The sequence below is a fragment of the Protopterus annectens genome, chromosome 4.part0, assembly GCF_019279795.1.
Source record: "Protopterus annectens isolate FY-2018-M chromosome 4.part0, PAN1.0, whole genome shotgun sequence".
NCBI classification, from domain to species: domain Eukaryota; kingdom Metazoa; phylum Chordata; order Ceratodontiformes; family Protopteridae; genus Protopterus; species Protopterus annectens.
The window spans coordinates 1089963599-1089982694 of NC_056733.1; the positions used below are offsets into that span (position 1 = coordinate 1089963599).

The 19096-nt window shown below is 37.5% G+C and overlaps 1 protein-coding gene across 1 annotated transcript in view; it reads left to right on the forward strand.

The window, feature by feature from the left end:
• Nucleotides 1–234: 234 nt before the first annotated feature.
• Nucleotides 235–19096, forward strand: part of LOC122800403 — a 104330-nt gene continuing 85468 nt past the window's right edge. The window contains exons 1-2 of the mRNA XM_044069851.1: nt 235–2844; nt 13177–13324. Of these exons, the coding sequence (XP_043925786.1) occupies nt 343–2844; nt 13177–13324 (2650 nt within the window). The 5' untranslated portion in view covers nt 235–342. The remainder of the gene's footprint in view (nt 2845–13176; nt 13325–19096) is intronic.

Consider the following 19096-nt stretch of genomic DNA (forward strand, 5'->3'; position numbering starts at 1 on the left):
TCTCTCCCCTCTATTTAATAGGACAATACCCTATTTTAGTCCCTTTCTTTATTTCTTATTAGTCTAAATCAAGATGTCAAAAAAGGATTATAAAGAAAACTGGATTTGTTTTGTCAAATAAAGATGGCTGCCACGTTGTGTGATTAAAAGCTGGTTAGAGAAATGTGTTGCTATTTCAGTGCATATCTGTAGGTGTCGCTGTTAACCAGGCTATCGTTATAAAAACCGTTTCTTGAAATATTCTAGTAGAGAGATAACAGGAAAGCCTACAGCTGCAGCTTTTTACATTTCCTATTTATTTATACCTGGCGAATGGAAAATAAGACGTATTCTGTGTAAGAGATGGAACCCGGACTGTCATCATGGAAATTTAAATCAAATACTATACTAGTAAAGGCTGCAAATGACTCGCTGATAATACAGTTTTGGTTACCTGTTTTCCTTTTCTTAACGCAATGGCTTCATTGTTTTGGAGATATTATGTTTACTGTTCAAGAGGAATTACCAAACGGTGTTTTGGTTGGTAATCTAAATGAAGATTTAGGGCTCGGCAATGGAAAATATACCAGCCGTGAACTCAGTATGGACTTTGCTGACGGTAAGCAATATTTATTTATAAATCCAGAGGATGGAAATGTGTTTATTAATGAAAGAATTGACAGAGAAATTATATGCGGCACCACTTCGCCATGTCATATTAACCTACGGGTAGTAATGAAGCATCCATTTCAATTATTCAGTGCTAAAATGGACATACTAGATATAAATGATAATGCGCCTACCTTTCCGGTTAATAACCTGCACATCAGTATTAAGGAATATGTTCCCGTAGGGACCAGGTTCGCGATTCAGAGCGCCAGTGATGAAGATGTGGGCTCCAATGGGATAACAAATTACAAGCTAAGCGTTAATGATCATTTTTCTTTGGACATTGGCAGTTCGACTGATGGTGGTCTGACAGCTCACCTTGTCTTAGATAAAAGCCTGGACAGAGAACATAAGTCATTGCACGAACTCTTAGTGATAGCAATTGATGGGGGTGAACCGCAAAGGACTGGGACACTCCAAATCGTCATTAACGTCTTGGATGCCAATGACAATTCTCCAGTCTTTGAGAAACCTGTTTACAAAGTCAGTTTAGCTGAAGACACACCAGCAGGGACATTAGTAATTCAAGTGAAAGCTACGGATCGGGACGAAGGAACAAATGGGGAACTCGTGTATTCATTTAGTAGGCACACACCAAAGAAACTGCGCGATAAATTTGATATAAATTCCTACTCTGGTGAAATTCGTCTGAAAAATATAACAGGCATGGATGAAACCAAATCCTATGAACTGCACGTACAGGCTGCAGATAAAGGTCCGTCTGCACTTTCTGGGTATTGTAAAGTCCTGTTGGACATTACAGACGTCAACAATAACCTGCCTGAGATTGCAGTAACGCTGGTCTCTGATCAGATCATGGAGGACGCAGAGGTAGGAACAGTGGTGGCACTGGTCACTATAACTGATAGAGATTTCGGGATAAACGCTGTGGTGAGCTGCCATATCACCGACAACATTCCTTTTAAACTTAGATCAGTTGCTGAATATTATACTTTGATAACCGATGGTCCTTTAGATCGAGAAACCGTTGGTTCCTATAATATCACTATCACTGCCATTGATTCCGGGTCACCCCCTCTTTCAAGTGAAACAAATATTATTGTCCACATCGCTGATGTAAATGACAATCCACCACGTTTTTCACAAGAATTATACAAAGTGTACATAAATGAAAATAATTCAGTAGGGGATTTCATCTGTCAGGTCTCTGCTTTGGATCCAGATCTGGATCGGAACAGTAGACTTACGTATACACTTTTAGAAACGGATCGCGACAGCTTGCCCGTAATGAAGTACGTGTCAATAAGCAATGAAAATGGAAATGTATATGCTAGGTCAATTTTTGATTTCGAGAAGGAAAGGAAATTTGAGGTACTAATTCAAGCCAAGGATCAAGGCAACCCACCCCTAAGTAGCACAGCCACAGTGCAGGTGTCCATTGTAGACCAGAATGACAATCCTCCCATGTTCTTGTATCCCCCCACAACAGATGGGTATGTAGCAGTAGAAATGGTCCCTCGTTCTGCTGAAGTAGGATTCTTGGTGACTAAGGTCATAACTGTGGATGCGGACTCTGGCCAAAATGCATGGCTGTCGTACCAGTTATTACAAGCTAGTGACACCAGTCTTGTCAACGTTGATGGACAAACGGGAGAAATCAAAATCTTACGCAACATCAGGGTCACCGACTCCAACAAGCACAGACTTATTATTGAAGTAAAAGACAATGGGATACCCAAACGATCTGCTTCTGTAACTATCGGGTTATGGTTATATGATACTTTTCCACAAGTGTTGCCCGATTTTGAAGACGTTGAGATCTCGGACAACCCGATTTCCAACTTGAATATTTATTTAATAATAACCGTAGTGTCTATCGCCTTTCTTTTCTTTGGGTTTTTAATTATTCTGATATCTGTGTTATGTTACAGACAGGAGTATGTAACCAGCTGTCCTTGTTTGTCCATTTGTTGTGACTTTGAGATTGCGAGCCACAAGATGAAAACACCTGGTCCACTCATTTCTGCCTTACCAACCGACCTTCTGGATGTTGCTGGTTCGGAAACACTTTCTCACAATTATCAGTATAAGGCATTTCTTGGGTTTGTTCCTCAGACTGGCACTGCGCTTCCAGTAAATTCTAGCATGATGGACAGTGAGAATAACATCACATCAGAAGGGCTCTGTGTTCAATTCGCAGATATGGAAGGAAATGTAACGCAAGGAGACGCTGTGGTAGGTTAAACCATGTGTGTGTATACGCTGCTCTTTCGTTTACAAATAATAAACTGCATGAAAATTAAAAGGTATCTAGCTGACATAATAGCTGATATCAGACTTTCTAAATAGAAATGATGACTTCAAACAGGCCAATTACTGTCGCAACAATTTATGTAAATATATCACAATTTTTCTTTTTTAAAATCCAATGGAAACAGCATCAGTATTTGTGGTCATTCGGGTTGCTTTTATAATAGATGGTGAACTCCTTCGTTAGCTGGTCTACCGTCTCATGATAGATGATTATGAGCTGATAAAGGATTTTATGACCAACATTCCTGAGTTAATAGTCTGATACTTGTTTGCAGATAAAAACTGGCAAAAATGTCCCACGGATCCATGATTTTTTCAGAATGCAATATTTCCGCATTTTAAATGTGTGGCTCTCCATTTGGCAAATCTTGTGAGTGCGGTGTAAATAACCCCCAGTCCTTATTTAAATTAACATAGTAGCCACATTACACTACACTGTCGTTTTCAGTAAATGTATTTGTCAGCCAGGTTAGTGAACTGCACCGCTGCAGACCATTTATAGATGTGACCTAATTCACAAGCAAGACACTAAATGCAATTTTATGTGAACATTTCAAAGAAGCCAATCAACCAACTTATTTTCTAGAGGAAGGAGCAAACTCCATCATGTCTAAAAGCGGACCTTGTCATTTCATTAGGGACTGATTCTGCTGAGGCTAACTAACCAAACTATGATATGATAAAAATATAACAGATTGTTATATATATTTCACCATAGTCGGACAACCTCATTGTTAGATATAACAAATAGTGGTCACTGTGAGTAGTGTGAGACCTTTGCCTCCTTCCTCCAGTTAAGGTCATCATTTTATTAGTCAGTGGTGAAATGGAAAGCCCATTTGCTCATGAGGATTAGAAGGAAGATCCAATAAGTAACTGGAAGCCTATTTGTTCATGAGGATTAGAAGCAAGATCCACCTAATAAGTAACTAGAAGCCATGAATGAAGCCAAAACAAAGGAGCTGTGAAGCAGGGCCCTAATAATTTCAGTGACCACTATGCCTCATCATTGTTTCTTATTTAGTCTGTAATAAGACTGCTATAATTGTATGCCACATCTCATTGATCCATCTAAATGGCCAACTTGTTTTTCTGATGTGAATTATAAATGCATAATTGATTCTGGATCCATTTGGAGAGCAGTCACTAAAGGACCTGTTTACTGCTTTACCACAGAGCTCAGTGTTTTCCTTTCATAAGTGTTTACTAACTTCTTGGAACATCATATCTTTAAGCTTGCCACCATACAAACTGATAAAATAGCAATCTGTTAGTCTTACTTCGGTTCTACAAAGTGTCCTCATCACTGATATGGAATCCAGCCTCTATATTCTCTGTTCTTTATGCATTATCATATTTGATTTGTGTTTAGTCCTGTTTTACCATTCCCTCCCTCCCTCTCTGTCTATATGGGGCTTTTCCATAGGCCAAAATCTTGTGTCTTAAAGTTGCACCTCCTCTCTCCCCCTCAGGTAACTCATGAAATGCTTGTTTAGCAATTAAGGAGAGGGATGATGTGTAGCACAGATAGAGACACTGGATGACATAGCAGTGGGATGGGGAACTAGTAAGAACAAATGGAATTATGATGGAGTTTGGGATTTCCCTGAATGAGAATTGAAGGATGAAAGATAGTTTATTCTATCATATCTAAGGAAGGCTTACATACTGTACATCTCTAATTCATTCTTATCATTGACATTTGGTGTTTTAGATTGTTTTTTCTTACTATTCTGCCTCTGTTCATTATGGCTAGCCCCACTTCATTTACCCTCGCTAATGCTCAGGCTCACTCCACTCTCCTACCCTACCCCCATTCCCACACACCCCCATTACAATTACCTTTATACCAACCACTCCCTCCCCTTCCTCTCTCATTATCCATTCACTACAAATTTCCTGTAATAACCACTCCTACTATCAAATCTAGCATACTTAGCAGTCAAGATCTCCTATCTCTCACTATTACACCCACCCTTTAATCTCTCTACCTATATTGTAATATGTTTCACCTACTTATTTCTACTACATTTCTTGTGTTTCTATCTATCCTTACCTCCTACCACTCCTACCTTCCCTACCCACATCTATACTCTGCTACATCCTATACCTATGATACTCATCCAACAACTTCCTTATTTTCTATCTCTCCAACTCTGTTTAACCTCTCCGCCACATGTCGTCATAAACTACCTCAAATCCAAATCCCCCACCTGCCAACAAACTTAAACTAAAGCTGTACAAACTGCATTTACCTTCTAGTATAGTCTCTCGTCAAACAAAAAAAACTCTTCACCTCTGGGGACATCCGCCCCAGCCCTGGCCCCCCTCCAACTCCTATCAACCACATACCCCCCACACCTACCTCCCCCTCTACAATCACCTCACCACCCCATACACCAAATTAATTCTTATCCAAACACCTGTCTATAGTCTCACTTAATATACAAAGCCTAATTAAGAAAAATCACAGAACCACACACTTGGATAGCTCACATAAATCCCCACATCCTCTCCTTATCTGAAACATGGCTCAAGCCACATATCTCAAACAACAAAATTATCCCTCCAGGCTACAACATCTTCTGCTCAGATAGACTCTCAAAAAAAGATGGGGGTGTCGCCACCCTCTACTCCAGTACTCTCAATCTCTCACCTTATACCTCTCCTGTCCCTGACTTCCACTCAGCAGAACTTATCATCCTAAATTGCCACCTCAATCCACACAAGAAATTTGCTATTGCCTCCATTTACATCCCCCCTGGGAATAATTTGTCCATCCTAGAAAATATCTTATCCTGGTTTTCCCTTAATATACCCTATGAAACAATCATCTTAAGAGATGTAAACTTAGACTGCTCCAAACTTTCAACTGACTCTCCACAACTAAGTATTAATTTACGTGGCTTCCATCAGCTGATACCCTCCCCCACCCACCTTCATAAAAACACATCATCCAGCTCCATTATAGACTGGATCCTCACTAACTCCCCCCACCACTATCATAACCCCACTATCCTACCTGACTCTGTTAGTGATCACCTCTCCACTTCTGTACTTAGACACTCCACCCATCCTCCTAAACCCCACCTTTACAGAGATTGTCATAAACTGTCTAACTTTAACATTTCCCAGTTCAACTCCATCCTTGCTAGCATAAAGTGGTCTATCCTTAAACAAACCCCTCTCAGTGACGCAGTTACCTTGTTAGTAGCATTTTCCTAAGTACATTAAACTCCATTGCTCCCTCTAGAAGGATAAGGTTAAAATCAAATTATGCTCCCTGGCTTTCCAAGGAAACTAGGTACCTTATGCACAGAAGAGAGAGTGCCTGGAAATCTTGGACAAAAACAAAAGAACTTCCCCTTCTTCATAAATATAGAAACCTAAGGAATCTTACTAAGAAAAAAACTATTAAAGGCAAAAAGTCCTACTATAACTCTGCTCAACTAAATTGTAAATCCAACCCACAGAAATTTTGGTCTACTCTCAACAAGATTCTTTCTCCTGGCTGTCCCTCTAACCCCTGCCTATACCCCAACACATCTCCCAAAGAAACTGATACCCTCCTTAATAAACACTTTATTGATACCATCCAAACACTCTTAACTTCCACCTGCAACACAACCCCTCTGCATACCCCCAATCCTCCAAACACTAATCTTTTCTCCTTCCACCCTGTCCCTACTTCCTACATTAGATCTCTTCTTCTAAAGCTCAAAACTTGTTCTCCCTCCACTGACAATCTTCCCCCTATCTTCCTCAAACTTGCTGCTGAATCTGTTGCCTATTCTATATCTATTCTAATCAACAGATCTATTCAAGAATCTACTGTTCCTACCCTCTGGAAACCATTCTTCACCATTCTCCTACATAAAGGAGGTAACTCTACACACCCAACGAACTACCGACCCATAGCCATTCTATCCCCCCTCTCTAAAATACTTGAAAAATGCATTCACTCCCAACTTCTCAACTACCTACTACAGCATAACCTCCTGACCCCCACTCAACATGGCTTTCGTCCTAACCACAGTACAACTACTGCCCTCCTATCCTTCACACACACCATTGCTGAGGCCCTGGATAACAATAAACTCATATCCTGTCTTTTCCTAGACCTCTCCAAAGCTTTTGATACAGTCTCCCACCCTCTACTGCTTTCCAAACTCACTAATCCAACCTGTCTTCCAACACACTTGCCTGGTTCTCCAGTTACCTTTCCTGCAGACAGCAATCTGTTAAATGGTGCTAATCATTCTTCTCTTTCATTTCTGTTCCAACTGGAGTTCCACAATGTTCCATCTTAGGTCCCCTTCTATTAAATGTCTTCACCAATGATCTCTATACATCTTGTAAACAGTCCTCCTCATCCAATATGCAGACAACTCTACCTTAATCTCCATTTCTAACAATATCTCTGACCTCTATAACCTAACCCAACAGGCTATTTCATCCACTGAAGAATGTCTAGCTGATAATCTACTAATCTTTAACCCTAAAAAGACTAAACTCCTGCTCTTCCTCCCCTGTTCTCTATCTGACCATAAATCCACCTTCACTATTATATCCTCTAACCATACCAATATCCAACCTGAAACTCAGACACAACTCTTGGGAGTCATCATTGATGTTGAACACAAATTTTACTTGCACATACGCCAATGTATAAAAAGACTCACCAAAAACTTGGTTTATTATATCGCAACAAAAATGTTCTAACCACTATTGCCAGACTCTCCCTTGCTCAGACACTCCTCCCCTCCCTACTGTATGCTTCTCCAATTCTTACTAACATCCAGACCATAACCTTTGCTAAACTTCAACAAACTTACCATAAGATAGCTAGATTTATCACAAGCTGTCCATATACTGCCTTGCTCTAAACTCACTTCAGTGGCTAGAATTTTCCCAACAACTATTGCTATCTCAATTTTATTTATTATTATTTATTTTACATTTGTTAACCGGGATGGTCCGACTGGATACATGTCCTTTTTCAGCGGAGGCCCGGGGAGAAAAGCTCCAACAGAGTTACATTGATAATTAGGTACAGTAAATGAGCTGAAAGAACTTAACAAAAACATAGGTTATTTACATACAAGTACAAGACTGCCATTACTATTTCTGAAATTACTACAAATGTTTCAAATGTTACACTCCATTCTATACACACCCTATCTTGTCCAGCCCTCTCTTCCCATGTCTCTATCTATTCCCCAACTTGATCCCTCCGTTCCTCTAACCAGCAATTATTAGATACCTATCAACCCAAGAAAACAGTAGGCAAACTTCTATATAAATACTCTGTTTCCCATGCATGGGATAAACTTCCCTTTGAGATATGTACCATCACCCATCCATCCCACTTAAAAAATGAGCTCAAACTTCTTCTACTTAAATCCAAAAAATGACCTTGTCAAGTCCAAACTAGCCTCCCTGTACCCCTTACACACTTTTAAATATCTTCATCCCTCTCAACAAGCTCTGTACTAAGTAGACACTCCCTGAATCTTAATCATTCATGATGATGTATAAACGCTTCTCTAAATATACTGTTTTTTGTTATTACATTTCATTTTATTTTACACTGATATGTACTAGCTTTGTATTTACTCTATGCCTATTTCTCTAATATCCTGTTTAATTATGTTTTTCTGTTATTCTGCAAGCTTACATTTCCTAATTATTGTAAATTACTTAACTGTACTACTGGAGCTTTTCTCCTTGGGTCTCCACTGAAAATGGGCCACAGGCCCAGCTGGACCAGCCCAGTTAACAAATGCCAATAAATAAATAAATAAATACAATTTTGACAAGATATCTGGCTATAGATTTGCAAAAACATGACTGTGTAGCCACTTGTTACCAACTGGTTAGCAAATTAGAGAGGGAAGAGCATCTCAGGACTATCCATTATTTATTACAGGGAGATTACGATTGATAAGATGTGGAGCTGATCGACAACAGTGGTTGTAAACTTGACAACTGCAGGTTTCCCATAAATAGTTTATGGGAGACCTGACATCAAATGTGGACTCATACATGGGAAGCATGCATATTCTACTCTAAAGACACTTCTTGCTCCTTAAAGGAAAGGAGTATTACTCAAGTGACCAAGACCTATCATCTGCCAGTATGTCTGCACCATATACCACAGTCTTAAAGTTTATCACCACTATCATAACCATCAAGCATAAAAAATGATGTCATTTGCTAAATCAGTGTGGTTGAAAACTGCGTTTGTTTGTTAAAAGGTATATTGTTTGGAAACCGGAAAATATAATGGAAATAGGGACAAATATGTTCTGTCTTCAAGATTAAAATGTTGAATGGATGAGGTTTGTGTAATTGTGTTGGCACAAAATTACACTTCAGCAAATGTTCTTATTAACTGATGGACAGAAATGGCATAATGTAGTGCCACAGGTGTCAGGGTTTGTCCATTTGTTGGATTTAGTGTTTAACCAACATGGACAGTGGGTGTTTGAAATCCAATAAGAGTTGAAAAGCAGAGTATGTGAAAGAAGGCACTTTCAAAGGTAAAGAACAGGAAGTGGAAATTAATGAATTCCAGAAAAACATATTAGAATTTAGGAGCATATAAAATGATGGGCAGAGGACCAAAGTCCTGTCATGGAGTCATGAGAGTTAGGTACCTGGTTTCCCCCAAGAGTAGTTTCTGACCCCAGATGAGGGTCACAATAAAAAAAGATTGAATAGTAAGCTGTTGAATCTCCAGTATAGGCTTTAACATGGGTCCTTTAGGGGGCAAGTCTCACACTTCATTTGAATTTCCTTCCTAGATGCACTTTACAATGGGTCCAGAAAAGAATCAAGTCAGAATCTGTTTTCATTTGGTTGGACTTGATAAATGCGGATTGATATTTTGTGTTTCAATTGATCGAGGTTCAACTATCTGCATGAAAACCCCTTCCACTACTGCTGTTTTCAGTAGTTTAATTACTGGTTTTGAGAAACTGGCTTCATTAACTATGCTTTACAATTGCAATTTAGTACACAGACGTAGGTCTGTTTCAAAATGACAACAGTCGTGGTAGAGATATTAAACAATGTATTAATTGGTGGACATCTATTAAATATACCTACATACATTCTTTTATTATAATTTGTTTGGCAGTTGGATGTGCTGGTGAGACTGAGGGCTGCACCATTTACTTACTTTAGTAAGAAAGGTATGCTTTTTAATATTTACCTTAGTGAAGAAAAGTGTGTGTCATACTTATTTGGAAGTGAGGCAGAATGTTAATTACTGTGTATTGGACTGTAATTTTAAATGACTTGCTTTGTTTGGTAAATAAAGAGCAGCAGGCTGCCTTTTTGCATTATAGATGTCACCCATGTTATGGTCATATTAACTGCTGTGCATTAGGAAGATGTTGTATATTATATGTTATTGTGACATATTTAGTTTATTGCTTATTGAACTTTGTTTCCTTGTTTTCTGTAGTATTTTAACTTTAAGTTTAGTGCCACATTGTAGAACATGCTTGTTTGAAACAGCACAAAACTGAAACCTTTCCATAGTGCCTGATTCTCAAACAAGTTCTCAGAGATTCCTAATGTCACATAGGATAATGTGGTATCATAGAATCATACTCCTGATTCAAAAACTCATGTTGTGGCTGCTACACTGTAGCACTTTTACATTGGAGTTGAATGCCAAAATAAAATGTCAAAGTACTGGTATTGTCCATTATAACCAAAGGGCCTAAATCTGATTGTAAGAGCTCCATTTTGTTGGCAGCAGTTGTACTGCAGGCATTACATTGTAGAAAGCCCAGATACCTGCAGTACCAGTTATGATGTACAGGTGGTGCTGTTCTCGTGCTGCTGAGAGATATGAAGAAGCCAGAACAAGACTGCATATTTGCATGGTAATAATGTGTACTAGCCATGCCCTGTGTACAAATGGGATAACTGGAAGCTCGTGCTATATATCAATGTTGAACTGATTTGGAGTAGCACAACCTCACAGTGTGTCTTCTCTATATTTTGAGGACTAATTCTGCATGTATGACAAAGTCTTAAATGTTATGTATCCAGTATTATGGCCAACATGCAGGTTGTTCTTTGGGAATTTATTTAATTCCAGCTGCAGGTGATCATAGTGGTTATGTAATATAATAAGGGAAGAGTATGAAGGGACCAGTAATGCAGGAGACCTACAGGAGATACCACTACAGGTCAACTGAGAAAGGTAGGATATGTTAACCAAAACCAAGACATGGTAATCAAAAGAAAAATTGTTATTGATGCGATTAAACTATTCCCATAGAATTGTATTTGTTTGGAGAGGGAACTAAAAGCCATGTGATAAGACCAGTGGTCTTCCTAAAGGTAATTGTACTGCATCTTTATTTAGCATTTAAGATGAGTCCATGACAGAAACTTACAAGGCATTTACTTGGTGCAGATCATAATAGAGTATCTGCTTATCCCTGGGATTTTAAAATTGTTTTAACTTCCAAGAAACAGAAGCCAAACAGCAAGGAGCCCAAGGCAGAGCTCTGTGGACTCCCTCTGGTGACACCCTTCTGGATTGCTGAGGTGCTCTGTACTTTAACAGTGTGGATTCTGCTGAAGGGTCACTTGGCTATGCAATGAACTACAAGGGGTTATGTTAAGTTGGGAGATCTTATCTTTGATATCAGCATGTGGGATAATGTCAAAGGCTTTGGCAAGGCCAAAGTTATCAGTATGGACTGTCAGACCTGCAATCATGGCTTCGGTGACACTTTCAAAGAAAAAAACTAGGTTTAGTAGGCATGAATTAACATTTACAAATCCAAATTGGTCTGGACAAATGGTATATAGGTCATTATTTATCAGGTCATCAATTATGATGCTTGTCAGGCTATTAGGTCTAGTTTTCAGACACTGTCATGGGAATACTTTGGTATAATGGTGCTACTATGGCCTTACTCCATGTTTTACGCACATAACCCATTAACATACATAAACTGAAAAGGTTTAACAGGATTTTGGCTAAGTGACACCTGACAGTAGCAGAGATAGATGGGGAAATTGTCAGGTCCCACAGAGCTAATATTAATGTTTCTTGATAGTGTGACCTTAACTTGGTTCACTGTAATTCTGTTTTGGATAGGGTGGTTGGTACTATGATCTTTTTTACAACAGGTGGGTGTAGCCATGGGTTCACCTTGTGGCACAATTTTTGCGAATATAGTTATGGCTGTATGGGAACAGCAGTACATTTATGGTAGTGAATTTTTTCAGCACATTAGCCTATATTTACATTATTTGGATGACATATTCATCCTGTAGAAGGGTAGTCAAGCAGCACTAGATTCATTTCTCTCATATATTAATTAAACCACTTCTTATTTGGCATTCACACAAGTGGACAATAATGAGATTATTTTTTTTGGATGTCATGTTGAGTAAGGTTAAGGACAATAAAAGATTCATAGCAAATATTTACAGAAAACCGACCTGCTCAAATTCATTCTTGCATTTTTCTAGTGTGCAGCCAGCAATTAATAAGAAATCAGTAGTTAAAGGACAGCTTGTCTGGGCGGCAAGGATGGTTAGCTTGGAAAAGGACTTTGAAATAAAGTGCAATAATTTGATTGACATGTTTAAAAAGAGAGGCTATCCCAATCATATTCTTAGGGAATTGCACAATAAAGTTAAAACAAAAAGATCAAATGGTCATTTTGTACCTATTTTATCATATAATAACAACTCAATACCTTTAGATGTGAGTGAACACTGCCTGGACAATGCTGCACTGTTTATAACAACATTTAACACACATTTTGTATGAAATCAAGGCTATTATGATGAAAATCTGGACACTTATGGATGAGGATTTGAACATCAGAACAAAATTGTGTCATGGTTTCAAAATGGTGGCAAGGAGAGCAGGTAACTTTAAAAGCCTATTGGAGTATGGCCAACAAATCAGTGGGTATTATGAATAGATGTGGAATGTGCAATTATTGTAGATACATACATCAAGGCCAATGCATGCAAATAAAGGGCATATAATATATTATTAAGGGCAAATGTAATTGTAATTCTAAGGGGGTAATATATGTGGCAGTATGTCATCTCTGCCCAGCATTTTCTATAGGAAAAACCACCAGGTCTCTCAAGGAAAGAATTTATGAGCACATGTATGCAATAAGGAAAGATCAGTTAAATAATGCACTAGCCAAACATGTGCATGAACAACACGATCATTATATTAGATTTGCAATATTGCAGCAAGTGCTTAGTGATGATAGAGGTGGTCCCTGGGAACTACAATTGGAAAAGGCAGAACTTATACGGCAGCTCATGCTTCATTCTTATGCATGGCCTGGACTTATTGATCTTTGCAGTATTAACAGCATCTTAAATTTGAAAGCTTTAGGTAGATAAATGGTTGCTTTGGTAATGCCAATAAGTTTTGTTTAAAATGAAGACTTTATTTATGTATATAAATGTATACATATTTAATTTAATATCTTAGGAACTTTATAACAATTTTTAAATTTTATAGTAGCATATATTGTTCGCATTTGGGGTATTTGGAATGTATAGTAATATACATGAATATGAATAATGGTACATGCAATGGGGGAAGTAGCATAACATTTAGGTTTGTGATGTCATTTCCTGTAGTTGAAAAAAGGGCGCCACATTTTAAACTATTTAACTGTTGTGAATTTGTTATACTGATTTTGTCTGATGAAGTTTACTAATGCAGTAAATGAAAAGTGCTTAACATAAGATACAACTCTTTCTTTATTCCATAGCCAGTATTGTGTTTGTTTTATAGTAGTTTGTGCATTTTATTTCGTTTTTTTATTAACTCCAAGAAGCACTCAACTCTGGGTAAATGTTACTTTGGACACACACAGACACATACACGCACACATACACTATTTATAGTAATGCAAATTGTAAAAGAGACTGGGGGGGGGATGAAGACAAGAAGCCATATAGTGTGCAAACTATAAAGCAAGACGTCCAAAATGGTCATGGAACTGCTTTAGCTGGTAACTCAAATAGATTAAACATTATGCTGTTCTACGTTATCTTAAATAAACATGGCATTAACTCCTCCCATAATTCATACCAAATGAATGCCTTTATGGATAAAGAGTGCAAAAATAATGTTTGTAGCTGTGACTGGTTTATGACAGTGCATTTGGGCAAATTCTATGATACTAGTTGAAAATAAACATATTTTTTGCAAATCCTATCTAAACATCAGGATCATTTTATTTTTGGGGGGGGGGTTGTATACCTGAGGCACTTACTCTCTCCATGATAATAAAACAAATAATAGACAGAAGAAAGATTTTGACCCAGGAGGGTGGGAAGAAAAACTATGTTAGGCATTAAGGAGTAAGAAGTTATTGCTAAACTGCTAAGGGTTCATGGGAGTGCATTTGGACAAATTTTAAGGGACTAGTTAACAGTAAACCTATTCACTCAAAATTGTTAATGAGAATCTACTGCATTAAAAACATTTTCAAACAGAAATTTGCTACTTAGATGAAACAACAAAAGCCAGTAAATCCAGCAAGAAGTATTTATTTTAGAACATGGCACAGATTCAAAAACTCTAGCACCTTGGCTTAACAGCCTTCATGGGGTAAAAAACATTATATAACCACACACGTTAAATAGTGTTGCTAAAAGAACCTGATAATACAGATTACACAATTAAATAATTACATAATAAAATAAAAAAAAAACAATTGCAATCTGTGTTAAATCCAGCAGTGGTCAGGGTTCCATATTTTACAATGAATACAGTTTCTTTTTGCAATAATTTTCCTTGATATTGAAACATTTATCATAGGGAGTTATTTGCTCCAAAATGGTGGCCTTAAGTTCCCCAGATAACTATTATGATGTAACTTAAAATGCATAGCAAAATGGCTTCCAAGTCTAACATTCTTAAAATCCCTAACATGTTCCAGTAGTCTAAGTTTGAAAACATTCTTGCTTTCCCCTATATAAAACAAATCACAATACATAAACTATTCCTTCTGTATTGCAACAATGTCTCACATTGGGTCTAAAATGTATACCATTAATTTTATGAAATGTTTTAACAATATACTTACAACTAACACAACCATTGGAAGTAAAAATTCCCATATATATTAAGTTCTTTAAATAAACTGTTCCCAGGTGTAGTGAATTTACTTTGAACAATCATATTTTTAATGCTACATCCCCTCTTAAAGGAGACCAAATGAGTATCACATAATGTGTTTACAAATTCCTTAAATTAAAAAAAAATAACAGTACGTTATAATATTTATCACTTGCTCACTAAATATATTATATGTAGTAACTATATAAACTTATGAGTAGTATACCCTCCCCCTTCAATTTTTTATAGCTACATCCACCCACTTTAACATCCGCTAACCAGATCTCATGCCTTACTTGGTATAAAGACCTCTCAACAATTTCCTTATCATATCCCCTCCCCAACAACATAGTGGTTGTCTTATATAACTGTCTCTCCAACTCATTACTGTCATTACACAACCTAGAAATTTGTAAAAATTCACCATAGGGGAGTGCCTTAATTATATGAGGGGGGTGGCAACTATGTCCATCTAAAAATGGCTGCCATTTTCAAATTTCCTATGAACTTTAGTTTTTACCTTGCCATTAGATGAACCTACATCCAAAAACTATATTTTTGCCACATTGAAGTCCATCAGACTTAAGTCCAGCCTATTATCATGCAGATTTTCTATAGAATTCCCAACCAAGTCATACCCTCCCTTACATACAAAAACTAAATCATCAATGTATCTGTAATATTTTAATACAAACTTATGCATAAACCCTGTCTATAAAGGTATTCTGTTTCAAACAGGCCCATAAAAAGGTTAGCATACATGGGGCAAAAGGCACACCCATGGCAGTAACCTGAAATTGATTATATATTTCCTTGTTAAATTCAAAAAAAAATTATGCGTTAAACAAAACTGGACCAGTTGTATTATATCATATGCTACTGGACTAAAAAATGTTAAAGCCTCAATACCAGAATTATGTTGTGTACTGGTATAAAGGGTTTTTACATCAACTGTAATCCAGTACATTTTACTGGTCATTTCCAAATATGATATCTTCTCAAGAAAATCAAATGTGTATCTAATATAAGAGGGTAATTTCAATGGCTACAGACTACAAATATGTATGCAACAACAAACCAGTATTATGTAAAACAGTAGTGATATGCAGAAACTATAGACCATCCTGGAGGGTCATGCAAATTTGTATGAATTTTAGGAAGACAATAAGAAGAAAGCCATGCCATATCAGTACTAAACTTATTTTCCACATAATTTCTAGATAGATAACGCAACCTATATCCCTTATGAAGCAGTTCCTGAAACTGTATCACAGCATTTTTATATTCAGATGTAGTAGCCACTTTATATACATTTCTATCAGTAAGAAGGTCATAGCACATTTTTAGGTACTGCATATAGCGCATTACTACAATTATATTACCTTTGTCTGAGAGTTTAAACATTAATTTTTCCTGTTTACTAAAATCCTGCAGAGCCCACCATTCTAATTTAGTCAAATTATAACGAATCTCACTTTTATTTTTAACAAAATCAGTAAAAGCTAATTCAGTAGCAAAATTAACCACGGCAGAAAACTGTTGAGTTTCTTCATATGTAAAAGGAGGTATAACTACTTTTACATACTATATGATTTATATCCGACGATATGCATTACATGAACAGTCTTCCTATATGCTGGATACATATGAAATCATTTAGCTGGCAACTCAAATAGATTAAACGTTATGCTGTTCTACTTTACCTTAAATAAACATGACATCAACTCCTCCCAGAATTCATAGTGAATTAATGCCATTATGGATAAAGAATGCAAAACTAATGTCTGTAACTGTGACTGGTTTATAAGAGTGCATTTGGGCAAATTCTATAGTACTAGTTGAAAATAAACATTTTTTTTTGTGAATCATATCTAAATAGCAGGATCTTTCTTTTTTTTTGAGGGGGGCTTATATACCCGAGGCATCTGTTTACTCCACAATAGTAAAAAAGCAATAGAAGAAAGATTTTGACCCAGGAGGGTGGAAAGAAAAACTATGTTAGGCATTAAGGAATAAGAAGCTGTTGCCGTACTGCTAAGGGTTTATGGGAGTGTATTTGGACAAACTTTAATGCACTGGTTAATGGTAAACCTAGTCACTCCAAATCGTTAATCGGAATTTACTGCATTAAAAAGTCTTTCAAACAGAAATTAGCTACTTTCCATTAGCCAACAGTCAGCATCCTATAAACAAAAGGTTACTAGTTTTCTTAAAGAGAGGAAAGAAAATGCCCAATTATTTCTGCTTATGGAAGTGAAACAAACAAACTCTTATTCAGACTTTGCTAATTTTTTTACATTTACATACTTGCTAGCAGTAAGTTTATATTTGACAGATACAGAAGACTTGTTGCGAATGTCGCAAGGTTTTTTTTTCATACCATTTCTTCTCTGATCTGTGTCCGAGGTTAGGTGCAATCAGATTTTTGATACATCTTTCTTAAACATCTACATAAGGTACAGCCTGATCACGGTCAAATGGCACCCTAGACAGGGGAATAGACCAGTCCCCCTGCAGCCATACTGGTGTCCCATTACTTGCCCTCCGCCCCAATTATCATAAGCACTGCTAACTATCAGCTTGCACACTATTTTCTTCTTAACTTTTGAAATGAAGATAGAGATATAGATTAATTTAAAACTTTAATTCAAATATCCTTTGTTGACCAGGTTAATCCCACTAGGCTAGTAGCATTTTTATCAGAGGAGACCCTTAATGGCATTTCTACTACCAGGGGGAATTTGGCCAGGGCATTGGGGAACTCTTTTTGATAGCTCAGGTAGATGTAAAAGATTTCAAAGTACCTACCATTAACACAGACAGATGGGGCCTCAGTGTAACATCTCATCCAAAGGACAACACATTTAGGGGTGCAACACTCCCACCCCCCCTTAAAGTGCACTGCAGTAGCAGCAATCCATCTACATGCTGTTCGAACCCACAGCCTTCTGCACCAAAGACATGTATGATCCCTGTTGAGCTACTAGCACTGCTTTGAAGTTCTGTAACACAAACACTGACAGCCTTTTGTTAAACAAAACAGTTGCACATTGAAAACAGATTTACTATTGGCAACAGTAAACTTCTCTTCCCTTAGAATTTACAGTTATTGAAAATGCACTGAAATTCACATTCCTTGAGAGTGATTTTATGTCTGAGAGTAGACAACACCAAAATAGACTAGTGAAATGTTACAAAAACTTAAAAAAAAGACTTTTAATATATAGAGGTATATATCTGTACATATTTATTAAATAAAACTCATAAAACTGTAGTTAACAAGTCACCACAGAGTGTTACTTTTAAACTTGCAGGAAAGTGCAACATTTGAAGAAAACACCCCTTCAGTGGTGATGAATATCACTGACAAAAGAAAACTGCAATTCAAATTATAGCTTGCTACAGATCACCCACCATGTCCCTGGACCCCCATTCCACATTTCTGGAAACACTGGGAAACATAAAGGTCCTACCAAACACCCTAATATTGAGTGATTTCAATTACCCAAACATTAACTGGGAGAACTACTCAAGTACTAACTCCCTTGCCCAACATTTCCTAGAATTTATAAACTTAAACACCCTGGATCAACTGGCCAACACCCCCACCAGAGGTGACAACATATTGGACCTTGTCATCACCAACATGAGTGACCGGTGCTCTACACCAGAGGTCAACCCCTCATCGGTTAGATCTGACCATAAACTAATCATTATGGATATCCACATTCCGCCCCCCACCCCCAGTCAAAGAAACCACCGTGATCAACTTTTCAAAAGCAAACTTCACGTTACTTAAGACCGAGGTGGAAAGTTTCAAAGCCCCCATGCCAAAGGATAACACTATCCAAGCTGCAAAATCCTTTACTAATGCACTCTACGGGCACCTACAAGAATGCATGGATCGTGCTATCCCAAGCAAAACCAAGACTAACTCTTCCAAGAAAAGGAAACCAGTCTGGTGGATTCCTGCCATAAACAAGCTATACAATAGAAGGAGGAAACTAGTACAGAAAAGAGTAAAATCCCAAG